The 21,483-nt window shown below is 40.7% G+C and overlaps 1 protein-coding gene across 1 annotated transcript in view; it reads right to left on the bottom strand.

The window, feature by feature from the left end:
- The window catches only part of LOC127009011 (diuretic hormone class 2-like), a 138,462-nt gene that overhangs the window by 42,205 nt on the left and 74,774 nt on the right, over positions 1–21,483 (bottom strand). The window contains exon 2 of the mRNA XM_050881589.1: positions 1,717–1,764. Coding sequence (XP_050737546.1) covers positions 1,717–1,747 — 31 coding nt within the window. The 5' untranslated portion in view covers positions 1,748–1,764. The remainder of the gene's footprint in view (positions 1–1,716; positions 1,765–21,483) is intronic.

Here is a 21,483-nt window from a genome sequence, read left to right as displayed (position 1 = left end):
ACGATTTATTTTCCGGTATAATGTGTCCAATCTTTCCCTTAGGCCCCCAGTAAATCCCTTTCAATATGTGCGAACGAAATATCTCTCCTACATTTTCCACTATCTTACTTTCCTTTTCTACAAATATCTTACTTTTTTCAGTTTCACGATACATTTTACAACGATATTTCCCCTTCCTCCTTGATCTCACTGCAAATCCTTTTTCATATATACCACAGCTTTCATTTACTACAACTACACCTTCTTTTTCCACTATCTTGCTTCCCCTTTTACACATATTCACTCTTCTCAGTTTTAGACTTTACATTTTACAGCGATATTCCCCCTTCGTCCTTGATCTCACTGCAAATCCTTTATCATATATACCACAACTTTCATTTACTACAACTACACCTTATTCCACTCTCTGATTTTCCCTTTCTACACGTATCTCACTCTTTATAGTTTTACAATATATTTTACTTCCCCTTCTCACTAATAATGTCGCCCTTCTTCCTAAATCCCACAACAAATTTTTCATCGTATGCAAAACTTACCTATTATATATACTACAACAACAACTATTTTTATCTCTATCTTTCCCTCTCCCTCTCTTCTACAATTGTTTTCATCCTGTACTACTATATTATGCATCAACTACTCTTTTCTCTATCTCCCTTTGCCTCTCTACTACATCAGTTTCCATCTTATACAATAACTACAACTTATCTTGTCACTATCTCTCTCTCCCTCTCTCCTACACCAATCTTCCCCTACACTAACACAAAGGCAAGGCTGAGAGGGTGGACAGCGGAGGTGGCAATGCTGGCAAGTCCCCGTGATAATGAGCTTGCTAAGAGGCGTGTTGTTGCTTGTTGCTGCGTCCTGGGAGGTGGGAGAACGAGACTTAAAGCGTGAGTGGGAGAGCTAAGGGCTGTGAGAAAGAGGCATTTAGGGAGATCAGGCAGGGCGTTAGAGAGTCGCGAGGGAGGTTGTGTGGTGAAGGTGGTGGTGGTGAGGGTGGTGGATGGGTCAGGATGAGAGGAAAGGAGAGGAAAGAGGAAGGAAGAGGAAAGGAAAGGAGAGGAAAGAGAGGAGAGGAGAGGAGGGGGGTGGGTAGGAAAGGAAAGGAAAGGAGAGGAAGGGAGAGGAGAGGAAAGGTAAATAAAAAGGGAGGAAAGTAGGTAAAAGGAGAGGAAAAGGAAGGAAAGGAAAGGAAAGGAAAGGAAAGGAAAGGAAAGGAAGGGAAGGGAGAGGAGAGAAGAGGAGAGGAAAGGTAAGAAAAAGGGGAAGAACGGAGAGAAAAGGGGAGGAAAAGAAAGGAAAGGAAAAGAGAGGACGAAAAAGGATTAGGAAAAAGAGAAAGAGAGAGAAAGGAGAGCACAGGTAGCAGGAAGGAAGCCGGAAATGAAAAACAACATCGAAATATGAGAAAAAAAACCTGATGGAAAACTTAAAACATATCGTGCAAAAACATATCACGCAGAAGAAAAAAAGAAAATCATAAAAAAATCAATAGAGGGAGAAAAATAGAAAGATGAAACATAAAACAAACAGAGAGAAAAGGAAGAGTGGAAGAATGAGATGATTGGTGAGGGAGAGGGAGGGAAGGGAGGCGGTGAGAGAAGACCAAGAGAGGATGGATGGAAGGAGGAGAATGAACAGGAAAGGAAAGCAAGAAGAAAAATGAAGAAGATGGATTTAAAGATGAAATAAATCAATGGCATTAGAACTTACTTGAAATACGACGAGGAGGAAGAAGAGGCATAGTAAGACGTCCAGGAACTAAAAGGAAATAATGAAAAACTTGTAGAAAAATAAATATAAAGAATAAAGGGGAAAAACTAATCAAAATCTAAAGTAAAAACTGAAAACAAACGAAAAACTGTGAATTAAAAAGAGGAATAACGAAAAATTTGTAAAGAATAAAGAAAGAAAAAAAGGAAAAGACCAACTAAGAAAAATATAGAAAGAAAACCGACAATAAACGAAAAATGTAAATAAAAAATGGCAGAAAACGCAGAAAATAGAAAAAAAGGGAAAACCAACTGAGAAAAATATAAAGAAAAACTGAAGAATATATGAATTAAAAAAAATGGAATAGCGTAATGTGTAGAAGAGAAAGAAGAAAGAGAAAACCAACAAAGAAAAATATAAAGAAAAACTGAAGAAAATGTGAATAAAAATGAATAGCCTAATATGTACCACAGAAAGAAAAAAGGGAAAACCAACAAAGAAACATATAAAGAAAAACTGAAGAAAATGTGAATAAAAATGAATAGCCTAATATGTACCAGAGAAAGAAAAAAGGGAAAACCAACTAAGCAAAAAATGTGATGTAATGAAAAAAAGAAAACGACGTAGAAAAATGAAGAAAAATGGGGAAAAGCTAAAAAATATAATGTAAAATCCGAAAATAAAGGAAAAACGTGAATTCAGAGTAAAACACACACACAAAATAACAAGAAAACAATAACAATAAAAAAACACAGTAGGAGGAGGTCACAAAAAAAGATGTTTCGCCACAAGACAACCTGCTGTTAGTGGCGCAGTGTTTCCAAATAAAGCCTTTTTGAGAGTAATATATAAGGAGAAAAAACGACATCATCCCTTTACTAAACCAACACTTCTCGCATCCCCCCCCCCCTCCCCCCCCTCCACACACACTAAGAACTATTCCCTGGTTAGCGAGAAAATGGAAAACCGTTATCGTTGTTATCGGCCAAATTTAATCGAAGTTCAATCATCTTCGAGTGATCAACGCTGCCAACCTTACACCAATGCTTTCATGAATTCGCTCCACTTCGTCTTCGTTTTCAATTTCCTGAGGCGGCGATATTCAGACCAACACACGAGGCAACGTTTCAGCTCGTATGCTCAGACGCTCCCGGCTCTCACAACAAATATTTTCATCAAGGCTACAACGGGGATTAGTCAAGCTCTCATGCGTGTTTTCCTCCCTTGCAAACTATTAATAGGCGCATAAACTACTCATGGCAATACCCACAACCTCTCCCAAAGCCTTATCAAATGTGAGTATGCAAGTTTGGAATTTTCAGACCTTTTAATTCCCACAGCAATATTTTCAGGCCACAAAGGCGATTAATCAAGCTCTAATGCGTGTTTTCTTCCCTTTCACGGTGTAGAAGCCTCGTAAACTATCAATAGGAGCATAAAACTACCCATGGCAATACCCAAAACCTCTCCCACAGCCTTATCAAATGTGGTTGTGTAAGTTTGGAATTTTCAGACGTTTTTGATTCCCACAATAATATTTTCAGGCCTCAAAGGAGATTAGTCGTGTTCTCGTGAGTGTTTTAAAGTTCACGGTGCAGAAGCCTTGTCAAACTACCACTACCCACAACCTCTACGAAAGCCTTATTCAATGTGGGTGTATAAGTTAGGTATTCTCAACTAACATTTCCCAAGGCCACAAATAAATAGTCTAGTTCTCAAGAGTGTTTTTTAAGTTCATGGTGCAGAAGCCTTGTCAAACCATCACTAGGCTCATGGGAATACTAACACAACCTCTACGAAAGCCTTATCCAATGTGGGTGTGTAAGCTCCGCAGAGTTTAAGAATATGGACCCTGATCAGTGGGAGTGACGAGCAAGCCTCCAGTCGTCAGGTATCTATTGCTGACTCGTGTTTTGGCTGCAGGGGGTAAGTGATGCTTCTTCAGCGAGGCATGAGTGTACTTGGCTCGCTGTGTTCGTATATGCAGCCTTACATGCCTTTCCCCTCTTTATCTTTCCTCCTTTTCCTTTACCTTTCATCTTCTCCTTTCTCTTATATTGTTTTCTGCCTAACTTTTCCATCCTATTTTTTCTTCAGCTTGTACTTAATTTTCCTCCCTTATTTTCCTCTATTTTCCCCTCAGTTTTTTTAAGTTGGTATGTGAGAGCTTGTATATTGGGAAGAGAAGAGAGGAGGAGAGAGGAGGAGAGGAGAGGTAAGGAGAGGTGAGGAGAGGAGAGGAAAGGAAAGAAAAGGGGAGGAAAGGAGAGAGAGGGGGAGGAAAGAAGTGAAAATGAAATGAAATAACAGGAAAGGAAAAGAAATGAAATGAAATGAAAGTAGAGTAGAAGAGAAGAAAGGAAGGAGATGAGAGAACAGGAGAGAAAAGAAAACAAAAAGAAAAGAGAGGAGAGGAGAGGAAAGGAGAGAGAACAGGAGGAAAGAAGGGAATATGAAATGAAATAACAGGAAAGGAAAACAAAGGGAAGGAAATGAAAGTAGAGGTGAAGAAAGGAAGGTGGTGAGAGAACAGGAGAGGAAAGAAAACAAAAAGAAAGGAAAGAAGAGGAAAAAAAGAAGAAAAACAAGACAAAATGAGAGAAAAGGAGAGGAAAGCAAAGGAAAAATGGAAAAAAATAAAAAGAGAGGCGGAGTAGGAAAGGAAAGAGAAGAAAGAAGATAATGGACGAGATATAAAGAAACCAAGGAGAGGAAATTTGCAAGACGAACAGACCGATAAATGTTGTAATGCAGAGACTAACGCACTGACCCGAAGAGGAGGAGGAGGAAGACGAGGAAGATGTGGTGGAGGAGGAGGAAGATGAGGGAGTCGGAAGAGGAGGAGGAGGAGGTACGAAGATAATAGATGAGGCGGAATGAAAGGCAAAAGCAGGGTTGAGATTGAGGACAGGAGTAGAAAGGCTGAAGGAAGGAAGTATTGGTAATGGAGGAGAGGAGGAAGAAGGAGCGAAGGAAGAGGTGATAAAAGGGGAGATGAAGAAGGAGAAGAAAGAAGGAATAAATAAATTAGTGGGTGGAAGGAGCTCGTTAAACTTGCATGGACAACACAACTTACTGGACGAGGAGGAGGAGGAGGAGGAGGAGGAGGAGGAAGAGAAGATACGGAAACGCCTCAAGACTAGTTATATTAAAGAGTTTATGTCTGCAAGTGGAAAAATAGGAAGGAGATGAGACAGAGGAGGAGGAGGAGAACGTGGAGAAGAAGGGATAGAAGAAAAAGTAGGAGGAGAGAGAGAGAGAGAGAGAGAGAGAGAGAGAGAGAGAGAGAGAGAGAGAGAGAGAGAGAGAGAGAGAGAGAGAGAGAGAGCGTAAAAGGACCAGAAAGATGAAAAGGAAATGAAAAAGTTTGGAGGAGGAGGAGGAGGAGGAGGAGGAGGAGGAGGAGGAGGAGAAAGAGAACCAGGAGGAGGAGGAGGAGGAGGAACAAGAAAAAGAGACGTCCAAGAGAATTAAAAGAAATAATAAATAAAAAGCGAACGAAGGAGATGAAGGGAAGAGGGAGGCAAAGGAAGAGAGCGAAAGATCCCAGAAAAGAAAAGGAATCAGAGAGAAAGAAAGAAAGGAGGAGATAAACTAGGATGCAGAGACGAGGAGGAGGAAGAGGAGGAGGAGGAGGAGGAGGAGGAGGAGGAGGAGGAGGAGGAGGAGGAATATCTTTTGCTGTTGTGGTGTACCCTTCCTCTTCCTCCTCCTCCACCTCCTCCTCTTTCTTCTTTTCCTCTTCCTCTTCTTTTGTCCTCCTCATCCTCTTTTCTCTTCCGCTGCACTCTCTCAGCACTCTTTTATTTCTTTTTCTTTTTCTTACTTTCTGCCAATCTAAGCCATCTCTCTCTCTCTCTCTCTCTCTCTCTCTCTCTCTCTCTCTCTCTCTGTCTGTCTGTGTGTGTATGTGTGTGTGTGTGTGTGTGTGTGTGTGTGTGTGTGTGTGTGTGTGAAAAGGAAAGAGGATTAAAAAAGTGGGAAAAAACGTTTATCAAAAAAAAAAAAGGGGAGAGGATATTCTACACCTTTCAACCGCTGAGAGAAGAGAGAGAGAGAGAGAGAGAGAAAACAAAAAACAAACTGTTAGCCTAGTCCTATAAAGATCACTGTCAACTCTCTCTCTCTCTCTCTCTCCCTATGCGGCTGGATGCGGGCCAGAATTGGGAGGGAGGGAGAGGTAAAGGAATAAAGGAGAGATGGAGGAAAGGAATGACGTCACTAATGTAAAGGAGTGACGTCACTAATGCAAAGGAAGATGACGTTGAGATTACTTCCTTTATTTTTTTCTCCTTCTTTCATAATTCCTTTGATTCGTTTTATTTTTTCCCCTCTTCCTCCCTTTACTTCTTCCTTTCCTTCTTTCTTCTCTTCCTTTCTTCTATCATTTGTTTGTACTTCCTCCCATAGTTTTTTCCTCCGTCATTATTTCCTTCCTTTATTTCTATTTTCCTCCTTCCTTCTTTCCTTCATTTTTTCCTTCCTCATTCCTGCCATCTCTCTCTCTCTCTCTCTCTCTATCTATCTATCTATCTATCTCTATCTATCTATCTATCTATCTATCTTTTCCTTTCCTTATGTTCTTTCTTTCTATGTTCCTGCATCTTATTATTTCTTCCTCGTCCTTCCACTTTTTTCTTTCCATCCAGCCTTCCTTCTTACTCTCCTTTCTTTCTTACTTTCTTTCCTTTTCTTTTCCTTCGTTCGTTCTTTCTTTTCTTTCACAGTTTCTTTTCTTTTACTTTATTCCATGTTAAATTTTCCTTGCTATTTATTTTCGTTCCCTTTTTCCTTTTCTCTTTTCCACGTTTCCTTATCTTAACTTATTTCCCTTCCTTGTTTTCTCCTCTGCTATTTTCCTATTCATATTTTCGTAAGATTCTCAACAGCTTCGCATTATTTTCAATCTAGTTTTGGACCCTAAATTCCATACATGACCTTCACCCCTTCTCTCTCTCTCTCTCTCTCTCTCTCTCTCTCTCTCTCTCTCTCTCTCTCTCCGTTTTCTCTTGGTTAACGAAGAAAACGAGAGGAAACGCAGCTCATTGACATCCCTGGCGCCCGTTTTCCTTTTCTCACACTTGACCTTTAGAGAAAACGGGAGGAACACCGACGAATATTCATTAAGGGCGAAGGTGTAAATAGGTGAAGATAATAATGGCGATACGAATATTAAAATGAAGTCAAGCTGATAAGGAAATCGTACCCAACACACGATATTATTAACGAAGGGAGATTATTTAAACACACACACACACACACACACACACACACACACACACGCACACACAAGTACCCCCCCTCCCCCCCTCTCCACAGGTATATAGTCCACAGGTAAAGGTGGTGAAGGAGGGTGAGGAGGGTATGCAGGCAGGTGGGGTCAGGGTGGTGGGTGGGTCTGTTTGGAGGGAGGTGGGGGCAGGGTGGTGAGTGGGTATGGTAGGAGGTGAAAGCCGGGGGGGGCGGGGGAAGGGGGCAGGTGTGGTATGGAGGGAGGTAAGGAGGAGGTGAGGCGTGACGGGGCGGCGATAACATTGACAAACTCGTCCCAGCACTTCCTGAAGGTGCCACAGATTGCTGCCTCATTGACACCCGGATGTAACGTATCGATGGGGGGACGTTTGGGAGGAGGGGGAGGGAGGGGAAAAAGAATGAAAGGGAGGGAAACGGAGAGAGGTAGGAAGGGTGGAGAGGGGACGGGGGAAAGGGAGAGAGGTAGGAAGGGTGGAGAGGGGACGGGGGATAGGGGAGGGAGTTAGGGCTAGGAAGAAAATTGAGGAATGGGGAGGTGAAGGAGAGGGGAAAGGGATGGGGAAGGGAGATAGAGCTAGGAAAAAAGTTAGGGAATGGGGAGGTGAAGGAGATGGGTTGAGGAAGCAAGGGGAAAGGGATGGGGAAGGGAGATAGAGCTAGGAAGAAAGTTAGGGAATGGGGAGGTGAAGGAGATGGGTTGAGGAAGCAAGGGGAAAGAGATGGGAAAGGGAGACAGGGCTAGGAAGAAAGTTAGGGAGAGAGAAAGTGGTGGGAAAGGGGTTGAGATGATGATGGAGGTAGAGGAGAGGGGTTGAGAGGAGGAGGAAGGAGGTGAGAACAGAAGATGGAATGGGGTGAAATCAAACAAACAATCAATCAATACGCCAGGGGGCGCGTCGACTCGCCCACCCTACGACGTCAAGTCCGGGGGTCCCTGCAGGCCCCTTTCCCATCCTGAGTACCTCCCGACAGGATCAATCGAATAACTCAAGTCATGAACTCCTTGGGCGTCCCTTTGGCCTCCTCCACTCAAGATTGTCTCTTACCGAGTCATTCCAATAAGCAGGATCAGTTTCAGGGTAACGTGCCACATGTCCGTACAGCCGGTGTTGGCGAAGACGGAGTAGGCAGGCAATATAATGTCGAGTCAGTCTCACGAAGTAGTCGCCAGTTTGACACAAAGTAATTTCAGCGATATCACATGATTCTGCGTAGACATTTATTACCAAAGACATCAGCCGGATCTTTGTCCTTCTACACAGGTGTCGACAACGGACGGAGTGAAAGGGAGAGAAATAAAGCCTGGAATAGGGTGAATGGGAAAGAGATGGAGGTTGGAGTAGAGTGATCAGCATCCAGTGAGTCGTAAACCAGTCCATTCCGTGCGTCCCGAGACTCGCCTGGAATGGAAAGACTCGCGCTAAGCCGTTTACAGGCGGCGAAAAAGATTCTCCGCGAGGTCCGTGTACAAGAGATCGACTCCATTTACTCTTTCTCTCTGTGTCTCCCTTTCTTTTTCTGTCCGCCTCTCTCTCTGCTACTCTGTTTCTTTTTCTTTATTTCCTTTTCTCGTTTCCCTGTTTCCTTCTTCCTTTCGTTCTTTTTTTGTTCTCTTTTTTCATTCTTTTCTTTCCTGCTTTCATTCTTTCTATCCTTCTATCTTGATTTCTCTGTTCCCCTGTTTTCTTCTCTTTTCTTTTTATTTTCTTTCTTCCTTTTTTTCTTTCTTTCTTTTTCTTTCTTTCTTTCTTTCATTCTTTCTCTTTCTCTCTCGTTCAATTTCTAACCATTCTTCTTGTTTTCATTATATTCCAAAGTCAATCAAGAAACAAACCACGCAAAATAATTTCCACGTCTTTACTTAAGTGGTTTTCTGAACGAATTTATTTCCAAAAGAGTCATTAGGAGAGAAAAGGGAGTGAGTGACCATTTTGGGGTAATCAAATATGGCCCACTCTCTCTCTCTCTCTCTCTCTCTCTCTCTCTCTCTCTCTCTCTCTCTCTCTCTCTCACTCTCTTTTCAGGCCTCGCTCTGGCAAACGCACCTGCTCAACCAATCATGAACTGCCTTGAAAGCCTCTGATTGGATGTGAAGGGGAGGAGGGCGGGGGCTTTTTAACCAATCATATGTACCCTCTCCTAACACGTACTCTCCATAGCCCATTATTGATCCTATTACCTGATCCTATTATCCGATCCTCTTATCCTCCTATCCGCCTGGTTATAGAGGGGGTAAAAAGCCTCTCTATGATATCTTTTGTCCCCTCTTTATTAGTCTTGGTCACTTTTGGGGTTTCGTGGCCTTTTTTTCTTTGTCTTTTCATCTTTATTCCTTGACTATTTTTTTTTAGAGGGGGAAATGTCTCCGTTACTTGCTTACTTATATTTTTCGTTTCTCAAAAATTACACTTAATCTTCGTCATTTCAAGTATTTTCCAGTAACTGTTTTTTTCGTTTATATTTCCTTGTACCTTGAGCCTTTTTTTTTTTTTTTTAGGAGGAGGAGGAGGAGGATGAACTGTCTCCGTTACTTCATTTTTTTTTATAGTTTTCGTTTTCTATGAATTAATTACTCTTGATCATTATTTTTTTGAGGGGGGAGGTTCAGTTATCGTTTTCTTCATCTATACATCCTTCGCTATCATCTTTTACTTTTTTTTTATATAAGCGGACGAAGATTAACTGTTCCTATTACTTGCATTTCTAACCTCTTATTCTTCTTCATAGTATTAGTTAATCTTGGTTCTGTTGCGGGTTTCTCTCTCTCTCTCTCTCTCTCTCTCTCTCTCTCTCTCTCTCTCTCTCTCTCTCTCTCTCTCTCTCTCTCTCTCTCTCTCTCTCTCTCTCTCTCTCTCTAATTTTCTCTATCTTTCATTGTCTTAATTTCTCCATTTCTCATTCTATCTTGTCCTTTTTAATATATTTCTCTTTCACTTTTCTTCTATTTCCCCATCTTTCTCTTATTCTTTTACTTGTCCTTTCTATTATTCTCTCTCTCTCTCTCTCTCTCTCTCTCTCTCTCTCTCTCTTCCATTGTTTTATTATTTTTATTATTCTTTTGCTTGCCTGGTTCGGGGGGGAAGGGAGATTTTTTTAACTTCTTTTAGCAATATCCACTTTCCCTTTTTACACATCCGTCATTTTCTTTCTCTCTCGCTCGCTCTTTCCTTCCTTCCTCTGTGTGTGTGTGTGTGTGTGTGTGTGTGTGTGTGTGTGTGTGTGTGTTTCTTTTTTATTTTAATAGTACCGCCTGTGTCTTTGTCTCTTTGTGTCCCTCATCCATTCTCAACTTTTTCCACTTCATCATCAACCCCCCCCCCATTTCTCTCTCTCTCTCTCACACTCTCTCTCTCTCCCACACTCTCTCTCTCTCTCACCCTTCACCCCCACCCTTTTCCTCTATCCCACCCGTCGCCAGTAGGCTTAACACACACACACACACACACACACACACACGTGACCCGTACCGTTATTGACCTTGTTCCCTCCCTTTCGCTGTAAAATCTGTTAAAGTGGAACCAAACCCAACTCTCTCTCTCTCTCTCTCTCTCTCTCTCTCTCTCTCTCTCTCCTCTTGGCATCCTCTCCTTCGTCAGCCTTCCCTCAGTGGCTCTTCCTCTTCCTCTTCCTCTTCCAGCTCTTCCTTCCTTGCCTCACATCCTCTTGTTCACCTCTTCCTCCTCCCTCTTATTCATGTTCTCCACTTTGCACGCGACCCCTTTGCCCACACGAATAAAAAGAGTAACATTTTTTTTTCTATATCTCCGCTTTTTAGTTTTTATTTCGTATTTTTTCACTTTCCGAATCATTAGCCCAAAACTTAGTGAATAGCGCCTTTTTAATCTATACCTTTTGTTCCCTTTATTTCTGTATTCTGTTTTTTTGTAACGTCTCGGAAACAAAAGACTAACGGGGAAATAGGACACGACGCCATTCTCTCTTATTCATTCCTGTGTCTCATCTCCTTGGTTCATGATTCTTTATTTCTCCCTTCTTTCTTATTTCGTCTCCTTGGTTCATGATTCTTTATTTTTGCCTTCTTTCTTATTTCGTCTCCTTGGTTCATGATTCTTTATTTCTCCCTTCTTTCTTATTTCGTCTCCTTGGTTCATGATTCTTTATTTCTCCCTTCTTTCTTATTTCGTCTCCTTGGTTCATGATTCTTTATTTTTGCCTTCTTTCTTATTTCGTCTCCTTGGTTCACGAGTCTTTATTTCTCCCTTCTTTCTTATTTAAGCTTACAGAAAATAAAACAATAGATTAACGGAGAAATAAGACAGCATTTTCCACTCAGTCTTCGTTTCTCACTGTTTTTCAATCTTATAATTCTTCTTTCCTCTTTTTTAACCATTCCGGAAAACAAAACGAAAGAGGAAAGAGAAAATGGGATAAAACTATTCCCCTAATCTTCTCATACTATTCTCCAGTCCTATAATTCTGTTTTTCTTCCTTTTCAACTTCTCCGGCATACATAACAAGAGACTAGCGCCAAATCTTCTTTCCTCTTTTTTAACCATTTCGGAAAACAAAACGAAAGAGGAAAGAGAAAATAGGATCAAACTCTTCCCCTAATCTTCGTTTCATGCAATTCTCCGGTCCTATAATTCTGTCTTCCTTCCTTTTCAACTTCTTCGGAAAAAAATAACAAAAGACTAACACCAAATCTTCGGCTTACCATTCTTCAATCCTAAAATTCTGTCTCTCTACTTTTTTTTTAACATTCCGGAAAACAAAACAAAAGACTAACACCAAATCTTCGTCTTACCATTCTTCAATCTTAAAATTCTGTCTCTACTTTTTTTAACATTCCGGAAAACAAAACAAAAGACTAGCATTAAATCTTCGTCTTACCATTCTTCAATCCTAAAATTCTGTCTTTCTTCGTTTTTAATCTTCCGGAAACAAAACAAAAGACTAGCGGAGAAAAGGACAGCACTCTCCACCCAAACGTCTCTTATCTTCCTGCAGTCCTCTATTCCCGTCTGTCTTGTTTTTCAACCTTCCGGAAAGCAAAACAAATGACTAACGGGTAAATAGGACAAGTGCTCTCCATCTACACCTCCTTTCTTTTTTTTTCCTTCAGTCCTTTCTTTTTTTCACTCTCCCGGAAAGCAAAACAAAAGACTTACGGTGAAATAGAACACGTACTCTCCGTATCCCACATTCTTTTCCTCTCCTTACTTCGTGATTTTCTATTTCTGTCTTCCTTCTCTTTTTAACCCCCCGGAGAGCAAAACAAAAGACTAACGGGGAAACAGAACAAGTACTCTCCGTATCCCTCATTCTTCTCCTCTCCTCTCTTCATATTAATTTATTTCTGTATTCTTTCTTTTTCAACCTTCCGGAGAGCAAAACAAATGACTAACGGGGAAGCAGGATAAGTAGTCTCCCTTTCCCTCTCTCGTCTACTCTCCTCTCTCCATAAACCACATATCCGCCTTGTCCTTTTACCCTCCCCCTAAAACAAAACAGATGGACAATAGGAAAATGGGACACCACCATCCTCCCTTCTTCTCTCCCTCCTTCCGCACCCTCCTCTTCCCGGACACAGGACGCGCGTGGGAGGGAGTGAGTGGAGACAGAAGGTTCCTCTCCCTAAAAGCCATGTCAACAAAGGCGTCACCGGAGAGGTCTGTGTCCGTGTCTGTCTGTGTGTTCCTGAGGCATTAACCTTTGCTGATGCGTGGACCAGAGATCATTGTAAGAGTTTATTGGCAAAATCTTTCCTAACACGATACTAAAACACATAAAACAAACAAAATACTAAAATATTAAATCAATGACACCTCTCCTCCCGAAATCGACCTCTCTTTTTGGCCTCTCCTTTGACTTCTATTCAGGAGCAGTAAGTAGCGGGCTTTTTTAAATATTTTTCTTTACGCCCTTGAATTATCTCCTTTGCTGTAAAAAAAAATTAACAAGATGAAGATAACGATCAGAATTTTGTCCAGATAAAAACAATTGCTTACGTATCTTTGAAAATCATCCTACCCAAAGCTCGCCTAAGTTTATCACAACGGACTCAAAAGGTGATGTATTTGATTGGTTAAAGAGGTGGGTGTTATCCCCTTTTGGAACCGATTCGAATGGAGGATGATGCCCTTTTCTTTATGTAATGGAGGCAGCTCAAGGGCAAAACGAAAATGACGATACAAAGAGGCCAGCCGTGAAAAATATATAATTCTATTTTTTAGTATAATTCGAGAGAAAACTTAATAAAAAATACAAGTAACGGGAGCATTTCATCTTTGTCTTTTCAGGGTTTTCAGTAATCGTTTTTTCCATTACTCTTTTTATTTATTTATAAGTAATGGAGGCAACTCAAGGGCAAAAAGAAAACGACGATACAAAGAGGCCAGCCGTGAAAAATATAGTTCTGTTTTTGAAGTATAATTCAAGAGGAAACTTAATAATAAAATGCAAGTAACGGGAGCAGTTCATCTTCGTCATCTTTTAAAAAGAATGGAGGCAGGTCAAGAGCAAAAGAAAAACGATACTAAAACCCTAAACAGACAAAATTTACTGTAAAACCCAAGACAAAAGAGCAGAAAACATGCCCGTAGCAGAAACAGTTCATCTTCGTCCTCTTATAAAAAATCTTGAGTGACGAAAAAAACAATTATGAAACCCTAAAAGGACCAAAATTAACTAACTCTGACAAAAAGACAAAAAAGAGAATAAAACGTGCCCGTAACAGAGACAGTTCATCTTTGTCCTCTTATAAAAATTCTGAGTGACGAAAGAAACACAATTATGAAGCACTAAAAGGACCAACATTTACTGTAACTCTAGCAAAAAGACAAAAAAAGAGATTAAACATGCCCGTAACAGAGACAGTTCATCTTTGTCCTCTTATAAAAATTCCGAGTGACGAAAGAAACACAATTATGAAACACTAAAAGGACCAAAATTTACTGTAACTCTAACAGAAAGACAATAAAGAGAATAAAACGTGCCCGTAGCAGAGACAGTTCATCTTTCTCCCCTTCTAAAACAAATTCTAAAAAAAAAGATTGCTAAAAACCATGAGTTCAGCGAAAGTAACTGCGATAAAAAATAAGATAGTAAAAACAAAATAAAAATAAAAGAAGAATGAGTTAAAATAAAAGAAAGAATAAAACACACCCGCAACAGAGACTATACCTCTTCGTTCTCATCATAAAAAAGAAAAAAGAAAAAGGCTAACGAGTGGAGGACGAAAACGATAAATGAAGACCACGAAGGAACCACGATTAACAGCTAAATCTCAAGGGAAAAATATGCAAGTAACAGATACAACAAATTTTCGTCTTCTATAAAAAAATGCTAAAGAGTGAAGGACGAAAACGATTACTGTAAGCTATAAAAGAACCGAGATTAACTTAACTCATGAGAAAAAGGGTAAGGAATAGACGGTAAATTTTCGTCCTCTTGCCCACCAAAAAGAAAAAGAAAGAAAAATGGATAAAAAGTTGAAGACGAAGACGATCACTGAAAACCCCCAAAAAACAAAAAATGAAGAATGAAGGACGAATGAATGAAGAAGAATAAAGAATAAAGGATGAAAGAATAAAGAAGAACAAAGAATAAAGAATAAGGACGAAAGAATAAAGAAGAATAAGGAATAAAGAATAAAAGACGAAAGAATAAAGAAGAACAAAGAATAAAGGACGAAAAAATAAAGAAAAACACGGAATAAAGAATAAAAGACGAAAGAATAAAGAAGAATAAGGAATAAGAAATAAAGAATAAACGACGAAAACGCTTACTGAAATCCCCACGAGAAAAAAAACTAAAGAAAAAAAAATGCAGATAACCGGTACAATTAAATTTCGTTCTCTTCTAAAACAAAAAAATTTGAAGAGTAATGACCGAGGGTGTGCAGACGGAGAAAGTGATCACCTGAGCCTCGACAAATGGCCAGGATTCACAGTAAGCCCTGAGATAAGAACAGGAGAAGGACTTAAGGACCATACTCTTAAACATTTCAGCCTCCAAACACACATTTTACAAGGCTTTCGTAGGATTTCTGGGTGTCTACATTGGTATTTTTATGACCCTGGTGGTATTTTGACCCTTCTTCTGTCCCATGAACGTGAAATAATACTCAAGAAAGCCCCATTCACCTCCTTTGCGGCCTTTGGAAATAGCTGATGTGAGTAGCGGAACCGTCTGAGAATACCCCCGAGCCGGCCACTTCACCTTTGTCTGCAAAAAGTGATACGTCAAGGAGATGGAGATGGGCGTCGTTAGGGAGGAGCGGTTACTGAGCCCGCGACAAATAGCCCGCGATCCATTGTGAACCTCAGGGAAAAAAAATAGAAAGGAAAAGGATTTATACCTTCAGGAAAGATGTTATATTCTTGCTTGCTTACAGAAAATATATAAAGGGTGAAGTTTGGGTGTTTAGATGAATTTAAACAAAAGACTAACGGAGAAAAGGACAGCACTTTCCACTCAAACGTCTCTTATCTTCCTGCAGTCCTTTATTCCCGTCTGTCTTGTTGTTCAACCTTCCGAAAAGCAAAACAAATGACGAACTAGGAAATAGGACAAGTGCTCTCTATCAAATCCTCCTCTCTTATCTGATGCTTTAGGGGAAAAATGTGTATAAACCCCCCCATAAAAACAACATAGACATCTTACTCTTGCGCGCTTAAAAAGAATGCATATATAAAGAAGATGTTTGGGTGTATAAATGAAAGAAAGAATTACTGATACCTCGACAAATTGCAAGATTAATTCTAAGCCTCAAAAATATAAGGTCCATATTCTCAAACATTTCAGGGCTTACACAAAGGAATGAGAATAAGAAGAGGAACAACTTACGAACGAAAACAGAACGACTAAAACAGTCGATAACCGGGAACGTGAAGAAGTCTACGGTCAAAGCTTATCCCATTTCAGTAACATTATCAAGGAACAAACACTACGGGGCTTACACACCCACCTACATTATACAAGGCTTTCGTAGAGGTTGTGGGCACTGCCGTGGGTAGTTTTATGAATCTAGTGATAGTTTGACAATGCTTCTGCACCATGAACGTGAAAAATTAGTCATGAGAACCCGACTAATCACCTTTGTGGGCTCTGGAAATATTTCTGGTGAGTCGAAAGCGTCTAAGGGTTCGGGGTCTATGGCAGCAGTTAGGGTGGTGATGGAGTTAGGAGTGGTGATAGGAGTAGATGCAGAGGTGGAGTTAGGAGCAATGGAGGGTTCAAGGAGGGGGGGAAGAAGAGTGTGTGTTCGCTCTGTGTTACCTCCATCTCCAGCAGCTTCGCGTTTTATTTTTTTTCACACCAGCTCAAGGGAATTGTGTGAAAAAAAACACTAAAAAACATAAGCTAAGCAAAATTAACTGGAATCAAGAAAAAAAAATAAGATAGGAAAAACAAAGTAAAAGTAATATAATGAGTTACAATAGAAGAAAGATTAAGAATAAGAATAAGAGTGTATAGATGAGAGAGGTCAGTTTCGGGAGGAGAGATGTTTCGATCCTCTCCTCTTGAAGATACGAGAGAGGCAATGTGGAGAGTTTTTAGACTAAAGGAGGAGGATCTGATCGCCCTGCTTCCTGATGGATGAACGAGGAGCATCACTCGATCCCTCCTCGTTCCCCTTAATGGTTCCTGTTCACCCGCTCACTCAGGCCTCAAGTCCGCCTCCTCGCTGTCTTGCTCTTTGCCTGTCCTTGTCTATCTCCTTGTCAATCGGTGTCCCTGTCCTACCCTGATCCCTCTTTTTTTGTTTGTGTTCTTTTTCGTCCCCTGTCCATCCTTCTCCTTTCTTTTGTCTGTCTATTTTCCTGCTCTATCCCGACCCTTTTTCATTGTCTACGTTCCTCTTCAATTCTGTCTATCCTTGTCCCTTCCACTGTCTATCTACGTTTCTTCCCTTATCACTATCATTTTTCCTTTGCTGTGTTCCTTTCTTCCCTGTCTATCATTGTTTCTTCTCTTCTCGCTCTCTTTTCTAGTCTGCGTCCTTCTACATTCATCCCCGTCTAGTTTAATCCCTTCTCTTGCCTCTCTGTGTTTTTGTCCCATTTTCATCTCTGCTCCTTGTCCGCGTTCTCCTTTATCCTTGTCTATCCTTTCTATACTTTCTCTTGTCTGTCTGTGACCTTGTTCTACCCCAATCTTCGTCCTTTGTATGTGTTTTTTCTTCCCTGTCTATTCATTCTTGTCCGTTCCCTCGTCTATCTATGTTAATTTCACCTCTCTATCTCTGTTTCTTCTCTCTCTTTTTTTTTTTACAGCAGAGGAGATAGTGCAAGGGCGTAAAAAAAAGAAAACAATAATAAAAAAAAAAAGCACGCTACTTACTGCTCCTAAATGTGTTCCTTTCCATTTCTGTTTACTCGCGTTCCTTTCTCTGTCTGTCTATCTTCCTGCTCTACCCTGGCTCTTTTTCATTGTTTGCATACCTCTTCTATCCTGTCTATCCTTGTTCTTTATCTCGTCTATTGGTGATCGCTTCCGTTTCTGTCTATCTTCCTGCTCTACCCTGGCTCTTTTTCATTGTTTGCATTCCTCTTCTTTCCTGTCTATCCTTGTTCTTTATCTTGTCTATCGGTGTTCGTTTCCGTTTCTGTCTACCCTTTCCCGCTTCCCTTGTTTCTCTGCGCCCCTGTCTTCTATCCCCCTCTGTTCTTTTCCCCTCTGAGACCGCCGGCCGTCCCACACAATCGCACACCATCCAGGATTCCCTTACATACGATCCGCCCGCCTCGTCCGACTCCCCGAAAGCGTTCAGAAACTCTCTCAATAAAACAATAAAAGCCGTTCTGGGGCCGGGTGAAGAGGCGCCTTTGAGAGACCACTAAAAGCATACCGTTTGTGGTGTTTGGCCGCGACAACGCTAACAGGCATCGGGTATCGGTCCGTGGCTACAGCAAGGTATTGGAAACGCTAGAAAGGGAGTAGATAGCATTGAAAGGGAGGATTAGGAGTACTAGAGAAAGACTGTGCGTGGTGTTGAGATTAGGAGAGGAAGATAAAAGGAATGAGGGACCAAAACTAATGAAACTACCTGCCCAAAATTGTCAGGTGCGAAAGAAGTCTCGGAGAAGGAAAAAAAAAGTAAAGAGGGACAAAAACTAATGAAACTACCTGCCCAAAATTGTCAGGTGCAAAAATCAGTCTAAGAGAAGTAAAAAAAAAAGGAATGAGGAACCAAAACTATTGAAACTATCTGCACAAAGTTGTCAAGTACATGTGTAAAACTATAAACGCCAGAACAATGCCATTCGATCCTTTATTTACTTATACTTTGTGGAAATCATTGAAAGGGGTAAGGAAGAACGGAAGCGTGTAAATCATTCGACCTTTTCTCTACACTTACTTGAGGAAATCAAAGAAAAAAGAGAAACTACCCACACAAAGTTGTCAGATGAAAAACTAATTATAAACGCCAGAAACAATCCAATTCCATCTTTACTCTTATACTTTGTGGAAATCATTGAAAGGAGTAACGAAAGAAGGAAACCCATACACCATTCGACCTTTTCGTTTCTTATACTTGAAGAAATCATAGAAAAGGGTAAAAGAGAACGGAGATACGACACCTCAGAGATCGGCCAACAGTAGTAATTCTGATGACGAAGAGGAGGAAGAAAGAGAAAGAACAGAAGAAAGACAAGGTTGCAAGAAGAAGACCTCATGTGGCGCGGATGCTGAGATAGGCGAGAGGAGAGGAAGGGAGATGCTGGGACGTGTGAAGAAGGATAGGAAGAGGTACGAGAGAAGAAGAGGAGGCAGGGGAAGAAGAAGGGGAGGGTGAGATCGAGACAGTAGCAGAGAAGGAGCCAACGAGGAAGGGGTTAAATGTCAAGGGAGAGAAAATAGTGCAAGACGAGAAAGGATAATGTTAGAAATAGAAAGAAAGATGGAAGATGGAAGGAAAGAGAAGGAAGATAAGGATGAGATGAAGTAGAAGAAAGGAAGAAAAGAACGTCTAGATAAGAGAAAGGTAAACAGACACAGAAAAGACAGATAAATTAGATAGCTGTAGAGAAGATAGATAAATATTAGTAGAGAAGAGAGAAGAGAGAAGAGCGTTTTGTACCGTCTCCGCCAGTTCTTCTCCCCTGCACAGTTGCTGTCCATATACACAGCTCTTCTGGACAGAGTGGAGGCTGCTCTCGTCTCATCAGCTCTCCTCCTCATACTGATCTTCTTCTCTCCTCTTAAATTCGCCCGCAATTGCCTCTCTCTCTCTATCTTCTATCGATACGCTGACTGCTGCTCTTCTGACTTCGTTAACTGCACCTCCCCTCCCCCCCCGCCGCCCCTTTGCACTCATCTTCATCCCTCATGATATCCCCTTATAAACCCCTTAACCAAGAGTTAACAACATCTTCACTCTTTCATCCTCTCTTTCAACCTCTCTCCTTCATCTTCCTCTCCTGTATTCCTCTTCATCTGTATTTCCTCCTGCCTTCAGGTAGGAGGGTTTCAGGACTCCTCTAACCATTCCTCTCTTTTTCTTTCACCTCTTTGGATTCTTTTTAGGAGCAGTTTTTTTTTTTAGTTTTTTGAGTAGCGGGCTTTTTTTTTTGCCTGTAAAAAAAAAAAAAAAAAAAAGATAACCATAAATTGAGACAGATAGATAGACAGACACAGATAGATAGATGAATAGATAGAAAGAGAGGGAGAGAGAGAGAGAGAGTGTGTGAGAGTACATAGACGACAATAGAAAGGTGAGAGTTGAGAGAGAGAGAAGAGTACCGAGTGAGGAAGCTGATAAGGAGTGACAATGGCATGGGCGTTGGGAAGATATATTAGGAGGAGGAGGAGGAGGAGGGAGGGAGAGTGTGCTGGGTCTGGTAAGAGTGGCCTGGCTGGGAGACGTAAAGGGAAGAGGAAGAGGAAGAGGAGGAGGAGGAGGAGGAGGAAAAGGAGGTAGGAAATAACGGCAAGACTGATAAGGGAGAAATAACTGTCTGTAATGATGTGGCGAGGAAGTGCGGAGGAAATAAATGTTAGGAGGTGAAGAGTAGTTGTTGGAATGGAATGAGTGGAAGGAAATTGAATACCGGAATGTTATGTGAAAAGTGATAATGAAGAACGAAAACAAATCATCTTAAAATGTCCCCAAGCCTCAGTGCACAGTACCGTCTCTTTCTGACATTCTAAATCTCTGTTATATATAAATTTCTCGTCGGGGTAGAGGAGGAATTAACAAAGATAGATAGGAGAAAGTACGAGGAAGGACAGGACAGGAATACAGAGAGAGAAGAGAAGGGCAAGAATAGACGAGAAAAAGAGAAAAATAACGAGGAACAGAGGTCTAAATAAAGCAGGAATTAACACAAACAGATATGAGAATGGACGAGGAAGGACAGGACAGGAATACAGAGAGAGAAGAGAATGAGAATAATAGACGAAAAAGAAGAGAAACGCAGACGAGGAGAAGAGGTCTAAATAAAGCAGGAATGAACATAAACAGATATGAGAATGGACGAGGAAGGACAGGACAGGAATACAGAGAGAGAAGAGAATGAGAATAATAGACGAAAAAGAAGAGTAACGCAGACTAAGAGAAGAGGTCTAAATAAAGCAGGAATTAATACAAACAGATATGAGAATGGACGAGGATGGACAGGAATACAGAGAGAGAGAAGAGAAGGAGAATAATAGACTAGAAAGAGGAGAAACGCAGACAAGGAACAGAGGTCTAAATAAAGCAGGAATTAACACAAACAGATAGGAGAAAGTACGAGGATGGACAGGAATACAGATAGAGAAGGAAAGGACAGGAGTAGACAAAATCGAAGAGAAACGCGGACAAGGAACAGAGGCTGATATAGAACAAGAACACAGAAGACAAGAGAGAGAACGAGAATAGACAGGGGTGAGGAGGAACACAAACAAGCGACAGAAATCAGGGTAGAGCAGAAACAAAGAGATTGGACGTTCAGGTTTTCTTCATCCTTCATTCACCTTTCCCAGATTTCCAAAGGTGTATATTCAGCGACGGAGGAGGAAGAGACGCTTTGAATGACGTAAGTGTTCTTGAAAGTTAAGTATTATATGATCTAAGAGCTCAAGAAAGGAAATATCAATGTGCGAGTTGGGTGGATGTGCGTGTTGGCAATATTTCCACTGTTATGAAAATGAAGTCACGTTGATAAAAAAATGAAACTGGAATCGTAATGCTAGACTTATTTTTTTTACACACCGACAAAAAATATACATAAAACATCCCCTCACAAAAAACAATGACCATATGAAAAAAAAAAAAACCACTAATAGTTGAAACAGGAAGGACACGTTACTCAGGGAAAAGAAGAGTTGTTGAAAGTTAAAAAAAAAGAAAAGAGAAAAAAGAGGATATAGAGAAAAGAGAAAAAAATGCTAGAGAAACGAGGTGAAAAATATCTCAAAGTAAAATAAATAAATAAAGTAAGAGAACGAGATGTACACTGAAAGGAGAGGATGAAAAAGGAAGAAAAAAAAAACAGGAAGAACAGCAACAGAAGAAAACAACGAGATCAAAGAAAATAAACCAAAGAGATGAAATAGATAGAAGTG

The sequence above is a fragment of the Eriocheir sinensis genome, chromosome 39 (genome assembly GCF_024679095.1).
Source record: "Eriocheir sinensis breed Jianghai 21 chromosome 39, ASM2467909v1, whole genome shotgun sequence".
NCBI lineage: Eukaryota > Metazoa > Arthropoda > Malacostraca > Decapoda > Varunidae > Eriocheir > Eriocheir sinensis.
The sequence above is the reverse complement of the archived record's forward strand: the minus strand, read 5'-3'. Positions and strand labels throughout refer to the sequence as shown.